This window comes from Gadus macrocephalus, chromosome 22 (assembly GCF_031168955.1).
Source record: "Gadus macrocephalus chromosome 22, ASM3116895v1".
Lineage (NCBI taxonomy): Eukaryota > Metazoa > Chordata > Actinopteri > Gadiformes > Gadidae > Gadus > Gadus macrocephalus.
The window spans coordinates 4,687,363-4,706,921 of NC_082403.1; the positions used below are offsets into that span (position 1 = coordinate 4,687,363).

At 50.2% G+C, this 19,559-nt stretch overlaps 1 protein-coding gene across 5 annotated transcripts in view; it reads left to right on the plus strand.

The window, feature by feature from the left end:
- atp9b (ATPase phospholipid transporting 9B) overlaps window positions 1-19,559 on the plus strand; it is a 51,679-nt gene that overhangs the window by 19,458 nt on the left and 12,662 nt on the right. For all 5 annotated transcript variants that reach the window (XM_060043151.1, XM_060043152.1, XM_060043154.1 and 2 more), the window contains exons 11-18: window positions 1,301-1,377; window positions 4,936-5,096; window positions 5,639-5,781; window positions 7,449-7,561; window positions 9,411-9,662; window positions 16,012-16,173; window positions 17,025-17,117; window positions 18,799-18,882. In XM_060043151.1, coding sequence (XP_059899134.1) covers window positions 1,301-1,377; window positions 4,936-5,096; window positions 5,639-5,781; window positions 7,449-7,561; window positions 9,411-9,662; window positions 16,012-16,173; window positions 17,025-17,117; window positions 18,799-18,882 — 1,085 coding nt within the window. The remainder of the gene's footprint in view (window positions 1-1,300; window positions 1,378-4,935; window positions 5,097-5,638; window positions 5,782-7,448; window positions 7,562-9,410; window positions 9,663-16,011; window positions 16,174-17,024; window positions 17,118-18,798; window positions 18,883-19,559) is intronic.

Here is a 19,559-nt window from a genome sequence, read left to right on the forward strand (position 1 = left end):
CACCTAGCCCTGACATCATCTGTGCTGAAGCTCAGCTCAGCTCTGGCTTGACACCCGATAGCCTTCAGAGTGGATCCACAGAGTGGCTGCTGCTGCATCATCACCATCACCATCACCATCATCATCACCACATGTCCATTCTCTCTTATTTGTCTCTGTCTTTCACCCTCTGTCTCCATCTTTCTCATTCGGCCTCTTTCACTCTTTATCACCCTCTTTCTCTCTTTTATTCTGTTTCTTTCTCTGTCTCGCGATCGGTCTCCCCGTCTCTCTCTCACCCTCTGCTTCTTTCCTCCCCTGTCTGTGGGTCTCTCTCTCTGTCTCACGTTCTCTATCTCTCACTGTCTCTCTGTCTTTCTCTCTCCGTCCCCATCAAACGGGAGCCGCTGGTGCATGCTGGGAATCCCTCCATTCATCACATGGTGTTTTAATGTCTCACAGAATCACGACTAATTAATGTTCACATCCATTCCCACAACCACGGGTTGCTCCCTCCCCTCTCTGTCTCTCTCTCTCTCCCCCCTCCCCCTCCCTCCCTCGTCTTATCTCTCCCATGCGCTCTCCGTCTCCCGCTCGTCGTTCAGGGTAAACCCACGCTGACACGGCGGGGGGCCGGGGGGGCCGGTGTTTAGGATTATTAGTGTCCCTTCCTCTCCCATTAAGCCCATCTAATATTTATGACTCATTAAAGCTGTGTAATAACGCCTCCGCTAATGAATGGACGCATCGATTGGTCCTCATGAGCTGCTGTAGCGTGGCTGAAGGTCTGCCAGACTAAACTTATAAACACCCACGCCTCTCTCTGTCGGGTCGAGAGACTATTGTGTGTGTGGTGTGTGTGTGTGTGTGTGTGTGTGTGTGTGTGTGTGTGTGTGTGTGTTGGTGATTTGGTGTGTCTTGTCACTGACTGCTTGTCTATGTGTCGGCATTCTTCTTTGTGCGTGTGTGTGCGCCTTTGTCAGTTTGTGTATGTATGTATTTTAGCGTGTGTGTGTATGAGTTGTGTATATGTTAGTGTGTGTGTCTCTGTATGTGTGTTTGTTTCTGTGTGTGGTCTGGTTAATGAGCAGCATTACTTACATGTGTATGTGTGTGTATGTGTCGGCATTCTTCTTTGTGTGTGTGTGTGCGTCTTTCTCAGTTTGTGAATGTATGTATTTTAGCGTGTGTGTGTCTGTCTATGAGTTGTGTATGTATGTTAGTGTGTGTGTCTCTGTATGTGTGTTTGTTTCTGTGTGTGTGTGTGGTCTGGTTAATGAGCAGCATTACTTACATGTGTATGTGTGTGTGTCCTTGGCAGGTACGGTGATCGGGTTGGTGATCTATACAGGCAAGGAGACCAGGAGTGTCCTGAACACGTCCTCGGCCAAGAATAAGGTGAGCACTGCGTTAGTTATTCATACCCTCCGTGGACGGAAGCTGTGGTCTGGGGTTGAGCTGAGGTTGGAGACAACGAGAGGTCCCAGATATCTTTCATTCATTATTTTGCTGCATGTTGTGGATTTTTATAAACACAGTCTCCACATGATTCCAACACGTGTCTCATAGCAGTCGGTTGCTCACTAGAGACGGTTTCTGTTGCGCTATAGAGAGTACTCCAATACCACCGAGTGTGTTCTGATTGGTTGTTATATGAGTCTTTCTGGCGTCTGCCAATTAACAAGAATAAATTAATCGAGTTCGCGGATCTGGGAGGCGGAGCTTCAAGGAATACATCCCCTGCCTTTGGCTGGATTCCTAACGATCAGATATCGAACCTGCTCCGTTAATATCTGGATTAAAAATATCGCTATTATCAGAAGCGATATTGATAATAGGGATAATATTGTGCGTGCAGAGAAGATTCCGTGCTTATTCACCCTCAATGCCGCTTATGTTGTTGTAATGAAATTTAATCTAATTTATCTTTGAAAGCACTACATTATTTAGCTAAATCACATATTGTGACGTGGTTGTCTATTGCAACACATACAATATGCAGGCCCTCAAAGAAAAACAACTTTCAGCCCCCTGTGACCAACACCGGCACAAAGTTTCCCAGACACCGCTACCTTTTCTCTCCCCCCTCCTAATCACTAATCACTAATCAATCACTCTGTCAGGGCGGGGCCCTAACCTTGACTTCCCAGATAGAGTTGGACCTGTCAATGCGAAAGGTCGCACTCAGACGCTAATTAACCAAGAGGGAAATTAACTTAACCGAGGATTTAAATGACATTTTCAGCACAAAGTTAATCCTCGCAGAATCCCCATCGAGCGTTTTGTCCCCAGATTGGGGAGATTAATGAAAAGGCGCTCCTAAATATATATGAGGTCCTGCCTTTTTAAAGAGCAACGGAAAGAATGGAAACTGGTGCCAATAGACCCAGTCCAGAGTATAATGTATATAATTGGATCAATGGAGGTGCATTGCATCATCATAGCGTTCGGTGCAAGGCGTATACTTTACAGTAAGACAATACTATACTACAATACTAACAGTAAATTTGCCTCTCTCTATGTTGTTTTGTTATCTTTGATGAGGCATTTATTTTGTGAAGAGGGGCCGGAGAGTGGTTTTGAGAACTTAGGGACTGGCATGTAGCATAGGACCACAGGTGGGAATCGAACACACACACACACACACACACACACACGCACACGCACACGCACACGCACACGCGCAGCCTCCTCAAGACGCGGGCGGCGTAGTGATTCCGACACCGGCGTTCCTTTTAATAAAACCCCCTGACGTCGGGACGGTCGAATCGCGCCGCGGCCGGCGCTCGGTGTAAAAAGCCGCGGCGGCCGAGAGGAACTCGATACCTCAAGGGGATGATGTCAGAAGTGCCAATACGGAGCGGAGAGATTGGGGGAGGAAGTCGATACAGTGCGGCTGAGGTCTCCCCCCCCCCCCACCCCCCCCCATCTACAACACCGCCCGCCCCCTCCCTCATATAATCTGTTGTGATTGTGATGTCCCAGCGAGGGACAACGGCCCCCCCTCCCCGCCCCCCAGAGCTTGATCTATCGGACGTGGCCGTCAGCGGCCCGCGTCTCCGCCTCTTCCCGGCGGTCGCACACGCCTCCAGACGGACACGGTGTCAGCTGGACACGCAGGCCTTCAGTACTGACGGCGCTTTTCGCGGAACTTTTCCGACACTTTAGACATCTCGCTCCCACCGACAACTTGGAAAAATGTATGAACCACGCAGGGGGGGGGGGGGGGGGGGGTGGGGGGGGGGGGGGGGGGAGGGGGTAATGAAACAACCCCGACGTGGCTTTGTTTCGTGCCGCAGCGATCGATGATCCCCCCCCCCCCCCCCCGACCCCACCTTGGCTCGTCCGTCTCACAGATGCTATCCCGGACTTCAATAAATAGCCCAGGTCCTTGTAGTCTTGAGATTGTACACTCGTTGAATATTCATGCGTCCGGGGCTGCCATTTTTCATCGGCCCTCGTTCGTTTCGCACACACACGCACGCACGCAGCCAAGACTCACACTCACACGCGCGCACAAACGCATGCACGCACAGATGCACGCACACACACAGAGTGGAATACAAGTCGTGCTGGCTAATCAAATCACTCCTTTCACTTATAATGGCCGTGGGATGAATGGGGTAGAATATGCATTTTTTTTTTTTATTCATTGATAGCATCTTAAGGTTGAGGTAATTGAGCCCACCCCTTACACCCCCCCCCCCCCCCCCCCCCCTTGGCTGAATGAATAATGATTTCATCTGATCCTCCGTGAGCCCGGGAAAGATTCTGACCGGCCATTGTTCAGACACAAGGAGAGCCCTTTCTGCCTCTTACCCCCCCCCCCCCCCCCCCTCCCCCCCCCCACTTCCTTTCTGTCTTAATTTTTCTTCATTCTAATCCACCCAGACCCCCTATTTTTCTCAATAGCTCAACCATGAAGTATGTTAGCGTGCCACTGGCTCGCAGTGAAGGAGGGACTCCCACCCACCCACCCAGCCACCGTCCAGCAGCTCCTTCCCCGCCTCCCTCCCCCCCCTCTCTGTGTGTGCTCAGCCACTGGGTCGTACCCATCAGCTGGGGCGGGACGGCTGGGTGGATCCAGTGCTGCCGTTCTGGTCGTCGGACTCACTCCTCTGGTCCGAGACCTTTGACACACCCTGGTGATGGGTGTGTCTCCTCTTTTTGACGTCTTTTTTTTCCCACATGCTCCATTGGCTGGGCGACACACTCGACGAGAGACGAAGAAAAACATTAACGAACCCTCTTACCCCCCCCCCCCCCCGACCCTTCCAACCCCCCCCATCCACATCTCACACTCTTTACTCACCATCGTTACATTTTCTTCACGAGGGTCTCCCAACATATGGGGGCTACCCCATTGACCTCTTATCATACGAACCAAGCACTTCCACGCCAACTCTCTGCTTAGAGGTTTACCATGACAAAGAAGCAAACCCATAAACTCCGTCCCCCCCCCCCCACACACCGATGATGTAGTGGAAATATATATCCACAGAGGAATGTTTTTCATTGGTGTTGTAGTCTCTGCCCCTTGAAGAAGCCGTATTCTAAGGTTTTGCAAAGGGTTGGGGAAAGCGACCATGTTTTGCTTGGCTCATAAACGTCAGTTGAAGTGCTAGAAATGCTAACATGCTCCTTTTTATGTAACACCTGTCTTTATATTTGTTGTATGAACCATGAAATGATTTGGCTGCCCTTTGTTAATAATCCGTCAAATATAGTTATGCTTCAATGTGGTTATCAATGCTATTTAGGATTTAGCAAGGAGATTGATTTTGAATTTGATGTTTAAAAGTACATTTATAATTATGAATTCAATTTTACGTGATCCATTGTACTGCTCTGCATTGAAATAAAACGAAACAACAAGCTCTCTGTTCTTGAGTTTCCCCCCATTTCCCCCGCTGTGCGGTAGACACGTGCCCTGACCTGAGTCTCTGGTCCCTGCAGGTGGGCCTGCTGGACCTGGAGCTGAACCGCCTCACCAAGGCCCTGTTCCTGGCCCAGGTGGTGCTGGCCTTCGTCATGGTCGCGCTGCAGGGCTTCGTGGGACAGTGGCTCCGCAACCTCTGCCGATTCATCGTGCTGTTCTCCTCCATCATCCCCATCAGGTGCTGCAGTCACACTTTGTGTCCGTCTCTCTCTCTGTCTGGGGGTTGTCTCTTTTTCACTCTATGCCTGTCTGTCTGTCTGGGAATCGTCCGTCTGTCTCTTTCGCACTATTTTCCTCCAGTGTCTGTCTTTCTGTCAGCCTGTCTCTTTGTCCGTCTCTCTGGGGTCTGTCAGTCTGTCTTCCATCTGTCGGTCTCTCTGTCTTTGGTCTGTCAGTCTGTCTTCCATCTGTCTGTCTCTCTGTCTTGGGCCTGTATGTGTCTTCCATCTTTCCATCGGTCTGTCTCTCTCTTTGGGGTCTCTCAGTCCGTCTTCCATCGGTCTGTCTCTGTCTTGGGTCTGTAAGTGTCTTCCATCTGTCTGTCTGTTTGGGGTCTGTCAGTCTGCCTTCCATCCCTTTGTCTCTCTGTCTTGGGTCTTTGTCATTCCTAATCCAACACTATAGTTAAACTCTTTCCACGTCACATGCATGTATGCGTACATAAACAAAGGTAAACAAAATGGCGGTTCTCTGACTGTGTCTGGTTCCCCCGGTCCCCAGCTTGCGGGTCAACCTGGACATGGGCAAGACTGCGTACGCCTGGATGATCATGAAGGACGAGAACATCCCGGGCACCGTGGTCCGGACCAGCACCATCCCCGAGGAGCTGGGGCGGCTGGTCTACCTGCTCACCGACAAGACAGGTACTGGGAACACTGGTCAGGGGCGGGGCCTCCAGGGACAGGGAGGGGCTAGGGGCGGCTGGTCTACCTGCTCACCGACAAGACAGGTACTGGTGTCACTGGGAACACTGGGAACACTGGTCAGGGGCGGGGCCTTCAGGGACAGGGAGGGGCTTAGGGGCGGCTGACGGGTACTGGTGTCACTGGGAACACTGGTCAGGGGCGGGGCCTCCTGGGACGGGGAGGGGCTTAGGGCCGTCCTACTCTGCTGGAGGTCTGCAGGTGGTCTGCGGTACTGGGGGTCTCAGACCCAGGTCGGTGGTCTGAACGCGCTGTTCTATACACTTTAAGGCTCGGTGGGCCTGTGACATGTTGTGGGATTTGTGTCCTGAAACTGGTTCCTGATATAGTAGGTACTATTCGAGATTTCCTTTAGTATCGATTCATTGTTCCCTGTGACGCAATTCCTTGCTACAATTTCCTCTCGTTGGATTTTTTGGGGGTCTCTTTTTGATAGTTTGACAGCAGTTCATGAAAAATGCAAATTAGTAATATCCTGGTAAAGACTTACTTAATAAATCATGCCCGAAAACTTTGAGACGATTTAATTTCTGGTTGTGACGGTGGTGTATTGTACTAGTTAGTCACTTTGGATGAGAGCGTCGGCTGAACACCCTCAACGCAAACGTAGACTACACCTCCATTCAACAGCAGGAACCGCATCATAAACCCCTCAAAGTTGACTTTGTGTACAAAGGCCGACCCACCCCTCCCTCCCAGCATCAAGCTCCACCTCCACCTCCACCTCCACCCCACCCAGCCCTGCAGCCTGTAAAACAAATGGGTGTTTGTCGCTGATGGCGACATCGTATAAGAATGATGGAGTCCCGTAGAGGAGCAAGGCGCTCCCCCTCCCTCGCTCTCTCTCCATCCCCAAACTATCTAGGTAGGAATAGATTAGCCTGGCCAGCTATTTATCCCCGTTGATAGTTAACGCAGACGGAAAGAGTACCAGGAACAATCAATCCCCTTGGATTGGATAACCCCGTGGCTGTAGTGTTATTGGAAGGTGGATGCAGGCCTAATCAGGTTTAGGCTCTATCAATACGCATCCTGGCAACAGGCATCCATTAAATCGGCCCATTGACCCCATTTTCATGTTGATTTCCCGCTCTTGGTTTTTTTATCGGGCAGTTTGTGAACTCTGAACGCAGTGTCTTTAGTATGACTTTTTTGTGGCCGTGCTCGGGTTCGTTAAGTTAGCGAGCAGACGAGTAATGAGGTTAGTGGGTAGGGTGGCGACCTGGCGCACCGTACTCTGTGTGTGTGTGTGTGTGTGTGTGTGTGTGTGTGTGTGTGTGTGTGTGTGTGTGTGTGTGTGTGTGTGTGTGTGTGTGTGTGTGTGTGTGTGTGTGTGTGTGTGTGTGTGTGTGTGTGTGCAGGGAAAGGTCGTCTTAGGGTTGGATGCTAACTATACACGATACACGTTCTGATGCGCGAGACAAATTCTGATCAGACGATCGACCCGTAGTCCAACGTTCAGTCGAATGAATCCATGATCCAACAAAGGAAGCATCTGCTAAACTGATAAATACTTCATAAAATAAATAAATAATAATAATTCGATTAATAATATGCATCATTTTTGCAAACCCTAACCCTGAAATGTCTCTGATCTGAATCCGCAGGCACTCTGACCCAGAACGAGATGATCTTCAAGCGTCTCCACCTGGGGACGGTGTCCTACGGGACGGACACCATGGACGAGATCCAGAGCCACATCATCCAGTCCTACGCCCAGGTACAGTGGCCCCCCCCCCCGCCTGGGAGACCCGCCTCCTCCCTGGGGGACTGACCCCCCCCATGGCAGCTGGGGGTCAGGGGGATACAACTCTCTGCTACTTCACGCTAAAGGACGGTCACTTCGTTGCTTCCGCTCTTTAAAGTTTGTTGTTTTCATCCTCGCTGGAGGTAGAGCAGGTCGGCTGGTAACGGGAGGTTGCAAGTTCGATCCCCGGCTGTGTCGCGGAGGTGTCCTTGAGCAAGGCACCTCACCCTGACTGCTCCCGACGAGCTGGCTGTCGCCGGGCGTGGCTGACTCCGCCGTCGGTGTGTGAATGTGTGCATGAACGGATGAATGTTAAGCAATATTCTAAAGCGCTTGAGTGGCCACTGGTTAAAACAGCGCTGCGTAAAATGCAGTCCATTTACCAGTTAGAGATCTTGGGTTTGATTTTTTACGGATGCTGGTTTAACAGAAGATGAGTAGATATTGTTCCTGATGTATGAAAAGCCAAGCCTTCCCTCCTCCGACTGAGTGACATTTCCTATATTTAACCACGGCGGACTGCATCTTAAAGGAGAAGAGGGTCAATATTGTTCGTCTCAGTGCGTCCCTGAATGCCTCTCTGTTACTGTAGGCCAGTGTTGTTCCTCTCTGAGCGTGAGGCGCTGAAAGGCCTGACAGGGCCATATTGTTCACACTCCAGTCGACTCTAAACATCTGGTGAGAGCCGGGAGACCGGCTGCCAGGCGTTCCTGTTTGGAGCCTCAGCTGATGAAAAATGACCAGCTTCTTTTTTTTTTCTTTTTTGCTACGAGCTAAAGCTAAGGCTGCTCAAATGCAGCTTCTCACATTTTTAACTACTAAGTAACTGAAATAAGGCTGCTACAGTCTAGAACATGAATACAAAATGATGACAAGAAAAGAAAAATACTAGATGAAGGTATAAATATATGATAAATGTATAGATAAAAATACAAAAATAAAACAAATAACACTTTGTCTGTGACCAAAAAATACGGAATCAACTGTGAATATAATTTTTTATTTCATCTACAAATAAAGAAATGTCTTTATTTGTAGACAATCAGCTCTCCTCATCACCTTCCTCACCCTCCTCATCATCAGCGTAGGAGTTCTCTGGTCTCCGCCCCCTCACAGGAAGTAGCCACGGCGTCTTAATGACACGTCTGAGATCACGCCTGAACCGCCAAGCCACATGATGCCCCGTCACAGCCAGCTGGCGTTCCGCGGCTTGCGGTCTCTAGGGGGGGGGGGGGGGGTCGCGGCGGGATCGCGGCCTGGTGGCGCCCGTTGTGAGCCCCCACTCAGCTGAAAGGAGGGGCGTTGTCAGAGTGGGGGGGGGGGGGGTGGGGTGGGGGTGGGGGTTGGAGAGGCCCCCTGTTGAGATATGATGTGATGGTTATGGGAGGGGGGATGCTCTCTGGTTGATGGGGGGGGGGGGGGGGGGGTTCAGTGTTTTGTGCTTCTGATTTCGTAATCTGGTGATCTAAGGAATTAAGCAGAAAGGGAATTACTGTTTTCCGGAGACTTGTCACTAAAGACAACGGCGTGTGTACAAGTTTTGCTCCTTGGTGATAAGACCCTGTCGGTCAAACCACTTCATCCATATTCAATAACTCACGCTAACTCCATTCACTCGAACTAGGCGCACGCTAACTACTCTCACGCTAACTCTGTCAGGCTAGCTATATTCAGGCAAAAGATCGGACATGTTATGTAAAGGTCATCTATTTTCCCGTTAGCTATGTATCACATCAGCGTGGTCGCATTACCTGATGTATGCTAACCTGTCTACGCTAACCAAATTCCCGCTAAACACTCCCCCGCCGTGCCGTCCCCCCAGGTGGTCCCCCAGCCGGCCAACGGCGTGGCCGGCGGCGCCGCCCCCTCCAGGAAGCCCACCGCGGCCGCCCCCAAGGTCCGCAAGAGCGTGGTGAGCCGCATCCACGAGGCGGTGAAGGCCATCGCGCTGTGCCACAACGTCACGCCCGTGTACGAGGCCGGCGCTGGGGACGGCGGCGAGACAGAGGCGGCGGAGGCCGAGCAGGACTTCAACGACCACAGCCGCACCTACCAGGCCTCCAGCCCCGACGAGGTAGCTATGATTGACACATTGAACGGGCGCCTTTTCTCGGCACTCGAGGGCACCGCACCACAGTCATTGGAGGTCCCGGGACATGCCACCGGGTGTGAGTGCGACTAGCACGGGGCCTTTAAAAAGAAACAATAATAAGATACAGAAAAGATAATACCACTAGTAAGAGACATAGCAATCGGCCTCAGATGGACTAGGCTGTTGGAAACAGATGTGTTTTGAGTTGCGATCTGAAACGGGGGAATGAGTCCGTGTTTCTGAGTTGGGGTGGTAATGAATTCCGGGACTCTTTGCGAGAGCACTCGTTGCTAAGCGATGCCGACTGGTTCCCGTAAAGTCAGTGCTCGGGGCGGCATGCAGCTCAGGAGGTAAGAGCGGGCTGGCTGGTGACCGGAAGGTTGCTGGTACGACCCCCAGGCTCCTCGAGCTGACTGTCGCCTGGCAGGGTTGACACCGCCGTCCGTGTGTGAATGTCTGCATGAATAGGTGATGTTAAGCAATATTGTAAAGCCCTTGGGAGTGGCCACTGGTTTGCAAGCTGCTTTATACATGCATTCCATTTACCATTGCTTGAGTTTATGAGCAGTTTAAACTGCTCCCTGTGAATTCATCTCTTTGACCCTTATAGAAGACTCTAGACCTGCAATGCCTCACTGGGGCTGGGTTTTTTCCTCCTCCTCTGGTTCCCTTCCTGGTGATTCTCCAAACCGACTTGTTTATAATGATATACTGGTTCATAATGGGCCTTATTCACCTCGCCACTTCATCGGTTCCATCTTGGTGTTGAACCAAACCTCAAACAAACTGCCCAGTGTCTAAAACCCAAGATGGCCGCCAGGCGATGTTCTGAGCTAATGGCTACACCCATGGCATTATGGGAACGAAAGAGAAGAATAAGATGAAGGAGAGACTCAATGATTATTGAGTACATGGAGCTAAGAGGCGGCTGTTGGTTTGTCGATAAGGAATGCCACTGCTCTTTTTCCGTTAAAAGAGCTGTTCAATATGTATTGAAGGAAAGCTGTTTGATTTGTCTGTGAAATCTTCTTTTTTTTCGTGTTAGGACATGACATCTATGTAAAGTGCTTTTTTCCTACTTAATCTAATCCCGTCAGTCTCTTCCCGAAGCCGTCTTTCACGGCTCAAATCATGAATTCGGCTTTCACCGAGAATAATATTGAGTGATATTATTGAGTTTGACGTAACGAGATGTGGCGTTTTTTCACGGCTAACCGCGGCGGTCCCAGCGCAGATAAAAAAGGGTAGCCCAACTGAAATCTCGTATTTCACAAGCACTGTGTGTGGAGCCCCCCCCTACACACTCTTCAAACCCCCCCCTTCTCCAGATTGATGTGTGCGTTTATTTATTTTCCTGTACGCTCCACTCGTATCTTTTTCCCCTTCTTTGTCTCCCACCGTTGGGAGTGATCAATATTTAATTTTCTCTAAGAGACGATGAGTGAGTGTGTGTGGGGCGATATCTATCGGCCCGTCCTCTCCACCTCTCTGTCCACTCTTTGTTCTCTGGCTGTCGTTTTATGTCCCTGTTCGGGGGCCCCTGACTGGGGTTCATTCTTGTGTGTGTCCGTGTGCGTGCGTGTGCCCGTTTTATTTCTGTGTTCCAGATAACATCAGAGCAGGTTATACAGGTGACTCGCACCTGAGACACCCCTCACTCTCTCTTTCTCTTTATCTCTCACTCTCTTATGATCTCTCTTTCAATGCGTCTTCTCTCAACTCTTCTCCCCCCTTGTCCTCTCTCTCCCCACCATCCCTTCCTTCCCCCTCTCTCCTTCTTTTCTCCCAATCTCTCCTTCTTTGCTTCCTTTTCCTCTTCCCTCCCTCTCTCTCCCCGCAATACCTCCCTCTCTCCCCTCTCTCTCTCTTCCTATTCCCTCTCTTCCCTACTTCTCTCTACCCCACTCCTCTGCTTGACTCCTCTTCCCTGAGGCAGATTACCTGACTCTGGGGTATGCCTCCGCCGTCGTCACGGTGATGAAAGCCCCCCCCCCCCCCCCCCCCCCCTCCTGGAGGTCAGACGAGGGGGTCAACAGTCGTACTTAGAACAAGAGCCTCCCTTTGACCTCTGACCCTGAGTGATGAGCGGGCCTGTGACCGTGGCCTTTAATGACCGCAGGGGGCCGTTAACGACCTGCTTATCTTTTTAAATTGGTGTTAATTGGACGGCTGCACAGAGGGAAGACTGCAGTGTGAGGGAGCGACCTGAAGATATGATCGATTGGTAATCGATCATATGGCTTCCTCTGGGTTTGAGGGAAGAAGTGTAAATGTAAACACTATTTAGGCAAGGCAAGGCAACTTTATTTATGTAGCACTTTTCATACACAAGGCAGACTCAAAGTGCTTCACATATAAACATTGTCATACAATAAAATAAAATAATGGATAAGTAAAAGAAAACATATGCAAAGAAATGGGTAAAATAGAAAGTTATAATGGCATTTTAGTATTAAAATAGAAAATAAAGGCAAAGTTAAAAAAGCAATGTATTTAAGATTTAGCAGAAAGCTAAAGCAAACATAAATGGCTTTACATAAAAGTTTATTATTTAAAGCCATTTATGAAGCATTATTTGTCGTATTTGTGTAAATTCTCTTCACATCCTGACAGTAATCAATAAATCAAAAGTTGGGACAAAAACTAAAAAAACAACCCTAATCTGAGTCTGTTGCAGGCCTGTAATAAGCCAGTCAAATCATTGCAGTCGGCCCGAAATTATAGGATGGTTCACCTGTCTGTTTGCCTACCTCCGTGGCAGACGTATTGCTAAAGCTAGCGAGCTAGTCACTGGAGGGCTGGGTTTCTTTGGTTGGATGCTTTCAAAATCGATCTAAACCGGTTCCTCCGCCAACGTTACCCTAGCTTTAAGCATCTGCCAGAATGTGACATTTTCCCTGGTAACCTAAATATCTCTTGCAATCGATACAAAATCTTATCGCTGAGGCGGTTGTAACCTGGGCAACGATGCAAAGCAAACGAGTCATCGCTCCGAGGGCCACGTCCTGCGGTACGGCCGTCAACATGAGGAGGGGGAGCTGAACCGGTGTTGAGACGTGGAGCAGGAGGGGGTTTGTAGATCCACCCGCCGGGGAGATATACACTCTGCTGCCCGGGAACGCTGGGGGGACGCCGGCGGATTGATGGCGTGTGTTGTTTAAACCAATCTGGTGTTGTCGTAAAGCTGTCACGCATCGTCTCCTCTCTTTCTCTTTCTCTCTCTGTCTCTCTCTCTCTCTGTCTCTCTCTGTCTCTCTCTCTCTCTCTCTCTCTCTCTCTCTCTCTCTCTCTCTCTCTCCCTTTCTCCCTTTCTCTCGGTCTCTGTCTCTGTTTGTGTTTGTGTGTCTCTCTCCTCTTCTCGCTCTGTCTCTCCCTTTCTTCCCTTCTCTGTTTGTCTCTGTCTCTCTACCCTTCTCTTCGCTCTGTCTCTCTGTTTGTCTCTGTCTCTCTACCCTTCTCTTCGCTCGCTCTCTCTCTCTGCGTCTCTGTGTCTCTCCCAGCATGGCGTGTGTAACCCACAGCTCGTATCGGGGCTGACAAGGTTTTAAATAGCTCCCATGAAACTGATGAGGGAGATTGAGGGGCTCTGTTTCAGATCCTGTGTGTGTGTGTGTGTGTGTGTGTGTGTTCATGTGTGCGCAGGCAGGTTTTCATGAGCGTGTGTGTGTGTGTTTGGTTTGTGTTCTCATGTGCTACCACCCATGATGCTGTGGGTGTGTTTTGTATTCCTGTGTGTGTGTTTGTATTCTTCTGTGTGTGTGTTTGTATTCTTCTGTGTGTGTGTGTGTGTGTGTGTGTGTGTGCGTTTGTATTCTTGTGCACGTGTCGGCCCCGCGTTCTGCATGCGCACCCTCCCTCCCTTCCCCCTTGTGTGTGTGTGTGTGTGTGTGTGTGTGTGTGTGTGTGTGTGTGTCCCCACGCGCACGCCGGGATAACGACACACAGATGTGTGTTAAGTAAATACAGCCGATCCTTGTTGCCGGGGCGCAGAGAGCAGAGATGACAGGGTATTAACAGGAAGTTCCAATTTGTAGGTCGGGAGTATAATAACAACCTTTGAGCGAGCAAATTGAAAATGAAGCCATTGAGGAGCCGAGCGGCACGCAGCTGAGGGACCCGTCTCGGGGGGCCCACTCAGTTCCTGCTGAGGAGGTGAAGGGGGAGGAGCGGGAGGGAGGGGGGGGGCGGGAGAGAGGGAGGGGGGGGGAGGGAGCGTGCTCCTCCGCAGCTGAATGAAGGGGGAGGCTGGGGGCTGGGGGCCAGGGGCTGGGGGCTGGGGGACGGGGACCCGCACCGGGGAGCTCTCTCTCTCTCTCTCTCTCTCAGGGTCCCACGGCCTCTCGCCGCCGCTCAGGCCAGGGCCCGCAACGCCCGCTTGTAGTGTTGTGTGTTTGTATTCTCGTGTGTCTGTGTGTGTGTGTGTGTGTGTGTGTGTGTGTGTGTGTGTGTTTGTATTCTTGTGTTTGTGTATCTCCGTGTGTGTTCTGTGTTCTTGTATGTGTTTGTATTCTTGCGTGTGTGTGTGTGTGTGTGTGTGTGTGTGTGTGTTTGTTTGTTTGTTTTCTTGTGTGTGTGTGTTTGTATTCTTGCTTGTGTGTGTGTGTGTGTGGTTGTATTCTTGTGTGTGGTTGTATTCTTCTGTGTGTGTGTGTGTTTGTATTCTTGCGTTTGTGTGGTTGTATTCTTGTTTGTGTGTGTGTTCTTGCGTGTTTGTGTTTATATTCTTGTGTGTGTGGTTGTATTCTTGTTGTTGTGTGTTTGCATTCTTGCGCGTGTGTGGTTGTATTCTTTTGTGTGTGTGTGGTTGTATTCTTCTTACGTGTGTGTGTGTGTGTTTGTATTCTTGTTTGTGTGTGGTTGTATTCTTGCGTGTGTGTGTGTTCTTGTGTGTGTGTGTGAGGGCGTCACGGTCGGGTCGTGGGTTGAGATGTTTAATTGTCCAGATTCAGATTCAAACAGGGACCCATCGAGGCAGAGGGATGGGGGTGGGGGTTGAGATCCCCGCTGTGCGTGTTTTGTTTATTTATTTCCTGTGCGGACGACGCGGTGTTGATCCGGTCGTGTTTTATTGATCTGACGTTCCACTGCAGTCGAACATCTGTTGATGAACAAAGACTGTCCTTCTGCTTAACCTGGGCCTGCTTCTCCAGTCAGCCGCTCCACGTGACTCACAACGACCAGACAATGGCACCAGTTCCTGATGAAGCCTGCCTATTAAGATCGATGCGGATAGGGCATTGTAACAGGGCTAGAAAGTAACGTTCCTCGTGGAACTTTTGACCCCAAACTACTGGGATTACTGGGAGCTGCTTGAGGACATTAGAAGGCACCAGTGGGACTCGTGTGTGTTATAAAGGATCAGAGGAGCGTTCAGGGGATATGAATGGACACGGTATTGTCACTCTAAACTGGGCCACATCAGTGCTTTGACAATTGACAATATATATATTTTAAGTTATTATTCACTGCTCGCACATTTATTTAGAAATTTAAATGTGGATCAAATGATCAACAGCGATTAATACTTATATTTTATTTCACGTGTGTGTGTGTCTGCGTACGTGTGTATGTCTGCGCCTGAGTGCATGTGTTGTGTGTCTGCATGCGCGTGCGTGTGTGTGTGTGTCTATGCATGTATATGTGCAGCCTATTCTCGATACTTAAAGGGATACTTCACCCATTTAGAACCGGCGTTCTATCATTATAAAATCGCGATTGTAATATAAATAAATATATAAATAAATATCAGTCTAAACCAGTCTCCCCTTGGCCCATTTTTTCTCATCTAATTTTCTCCCGAAATGACGTCCAATGACGCGTTTGACGTCATTTCGGGAGAAACCTCTTGTCCCGCTAGAAGGGCAGAGGACTACAACACACATTTGGTGGCAAATTTTTCCACCAATAAGGAATGAGAGGGGGCGGGAGCTCGCGTACTGAGGGGGAATGAGGGGGACGGGAGACCGGAAACAGGAGGGCGGGGCAGCGAGCGCAATGCACTGTGGTAGTTGGAGGTTTTCTTACTTTGAGCCAGAGAGACCATGAAAACACTCTTTCTGCCTTTTTTCAGGCTAGGATGAACCGATTTCAATTTTTTCTTCACATTCATAATACATTGAATTATTTAATTCATAAAACCTTCATATTCCCACCGGTGAAGAATCTCTTTAGCTGTGTATAAATGTTCACATTGTATTATCTACATTATTCCATTACATGCACTTACTCCGCACCTTACTGCCTTTCTGCACCTCTGGTAAGACGCTAACTGCATTGAGTCGTCAACGACAATAAAGTTGACCCTAATGTAATGTGTGTGTGTGGCCCCCAGGTGGCGCTGGTGCGCTGGACGGACAGCGTGGGGCTGACCCTGGTGCACCGGGACCTGGCCTCCCTGCAGCTCCGGACCCCCTCCGGGCAGGTCCTCACCTTCCACATCCTGCAGATCTTCCCCTTCACCTCCGAGAGCAAGAGGATGGGCATCATCGTCAGGGTGCGGCCAATCACAGCGCTGCTCGCCCCACGACCAATCACATCGCTGCTCGCCCACGACCACAGCTCAGAAATAACTGTCGGCCAGTTGAATGTCAACTGACTTTTTTTTCGGTTTCGGTGAACTTTCCTTACTGACTGGACTTTAGGTACAGACGTAAATAGATAAAAAACTTTTTGTGGGTTGTATCCAAAGCGACTCAAAGGATGCAGGTAGATTTAGTTAAAGGGGACATATTCTACCACCAGGTGTGAGTGTGATTAGCCTTACAAGTCGTTTAGAAAATCTGCCACATATGACATCATTAGTGGGTGTGTCCACCTAGATCTGTGCTGGATAGATGAGCAACGTTTACTTCAGTCCACTTGGTTGGCTGGTAGACTGATCTATCCAGCACAGATCTAGGTGGACACGCCCACTAATGATGTCATATGGGGCAGATTTTCGAAACGGCTTGTAAGGACTAATCACACTCACACCTGGGGGTATAATATGTCCCCTTTAAGGAGCAGGTAGGGGTTAGGCATCGTGTTCAAGGATGACTAGAGGTAGGCTGAGGACAATGTAGATCCATTACAGAACATTCTGAACACCCTACCGACCAGGGTATCGTCTACTTAAAATAAGGCTCATGTACACACGCGCACACACAGACACACACACACACACACACACACACACACACACACACAGACACACAGACACACACACACAGACACACACACACACACACACACACACACACACACACACACACACACACACACACACACACACACACACACACACACACACACACACACACACACCCAGGGTTCTTGTGCTCATGAGTGTTATGTCCGTTGCAACAGGAGGAAGCCACAGGTGACATCACGTTCTACATGAAGGGGGCGGACGTTGCCATGGCGACCATCGTCCAGTACAACGACTGGTTGGACGAAGAGGTAAGTAATGGCCGAGTGCCGGACCCAAAAAAATTAAAAAAATTAAAATCACAATATCCAGTGTGGACCTAGCCTGGCTAACGCCAGACCTCATCTCACTCTACAATGAGATGAGGTCTGGGGGACCACACATTCATTTTCTCGTATTTGAGGCATGGTTTACGATTGCCCGGAGCCGTTTATTGTGGCGCTACGGATGTCTATCATATGAGTCTGCACGTCGCTCATAGCCAATCGCATCAATTATACCAGATGACGGATGTAGAGCGACAGAAATTCGACGAGGAAGAAGACGATGGGTGTGTGTCGCATAGACGTCGTCATCGTCTCGCCGTCCCTCCCCGTTCTGTGATTGGTTCCCTATCTCAGGTGAAATTCGAAATGAAATCGCGCGCAAGGCAGCCTGGGTATAGCCAGGCTATTGTGGACCCAACTGACATTCTTGTAGTGCTCTTTGGCAAAGCACTGACCGCCATTTGGGGGGTCACATCTTTCAAGTCAACTGAAAACCTCAAACTAGAACCTCAAACTACAATCTAGAACTACAACCTGGATCTAGGAAGTCGGGTCACCACGGCAACGACTGCTGATCCTCACAGCGGTGATTGAAACACAACCCCCACGCTCGCCACCAACGCCATTAATGAGGACATCGTGACGTGACATCACAACGACTGATCTGGCGGTGCCTGCGTTCATCATAACTATATCGGCGTTATCGAGTCGCTGACCGCCCCCCCCGGGGCCCTCTGGGAATGAATCAGTGACCTAGATGGGTCATTAACGGCGTGTCATATCCCTGTGTCTGACGGCCGCTAACGACTGCTGACCGAACTGTGTTCCACACGGCTGTCAATAACCAATCAGCACCTCCGACGCGCCCCATTGGTTTATCATATCAGATATAAACCGCCAGCCCTCCCCGGTGGTTTTATGGTGTCCTCTGAGCCGCAGCCCCCCCCCCCCCCCCCCTCTGTGATACCCTCCCCCCCCCGGGGGAGGGTATCTGTGATCCCTCATCGATCGGCCAATCACAGCGATGTATGTCTGTTGTGCTTTTGTCTGCCGGCGCAACATATTAATTATTGAAGGGACCCCATTTTGGATTTGAGGCATCGTCTTCGTGCTCCATGTTGTAGGATGAGCGTGGATTAGAATCAGGCGGATGATGCTCACTCACTCACTCACTCACTCACTCACTCACTCACTCACTCACTCACTCACTCACTCACTCACTCACTCACTCACTCACTCACTCTTTGTCAGTGTATATCCCTCTTTCTCCACCTCTCTCTTTCTCTGTGACATGATTGTGACCGGTTGCTGGAACAACCGCCCTACAAGTTTAGAAGAGTTTAAGACTGACTTAATGGGAGTTTTGTATAAAGATGCATATTTGAAAAGAGTTTAGAAATCCACGATGTGATACTTTCCAATGGGATTGTGTTGATTAGGGAGGAACAAGGAACGGATACAATTTGGAGAACAAGCAAAGCTTGATCCTGGACGGCTGGGAAAGTTGTTATGTCAACAAGTGAAATCAAGAGATAATAAAAACCCTTTGTGATTGTTGGTGACCCTCCTCTCTGTGTGTCCCTCTCTGCTCCCCCCCCCCCTCCCCTCGATTCCTCTCCCCCTGACTCCCGTCGCTCCCTCCCCCTCCCTCCCCCTCTCCCCTCAGTGTGGGAACATGGCGAGGGAGGGTCTGAGGACTCTGGTGGTGGCCAAGAAGTCCCTATCGGAGGAGCAGTACCAGGACTTTGAGGTGAGTCATCACACGCCTCCTCCTTCTTGTCCTCCTCTCTTCCTCTTCATCCTCTTCCTCCTCCTCCTCCTCCCGCTCTCTCCACTTCTTCTACCTCCTCTCCTCCTCCTCCTTCACCACTCTACCTCAACCTCTTCCTCTTCTCCCCTCCCCCTCTCTCCTCATCCTCTACCTCTTCCTCCTCCTCTTCCTCCTCCTCCTCTACCTCTCTACCTCTTCCTCCTCCTCCACCACCACCACCTCTTTCTCCTCCTCCTCCTCTACCTCTCTTCCCCCTCTTCCTCCTCCTCTTCTTCCTCCCCCTCTCTCCTCCTCCTCTACCTCCTCTCCTCCTCCTCCTTCACCACTCTACCTCTACCTCTTCCTCTTCTCCCCTCCCCCTCTCTCCTCATCCTCTACCTCTTCCTCCTCTCTCTTCCTCCTCCTCTTCCTCCTCCTCCTCCTCCTCTACCTCTTCCTCCTCCTCCACCACCACCACCTCTTTCTCCTCCTCCTCCTCTACCTCTCTTCCCCCTCTTCCTCCTCCTCTTCTTCCTCCCCCTCTCTCCTCCTCCTCTACCTCCTCTCCTCCTCCTCCTTCACCACTTTACCTCTACCTCTTCCTCTTCTCCCCTCCCCCTCTCTCCTCCTCCTCTCTCCTCTTCCTCCTCTCTCTTCCTCCTCCTCTTCCTCTTCCT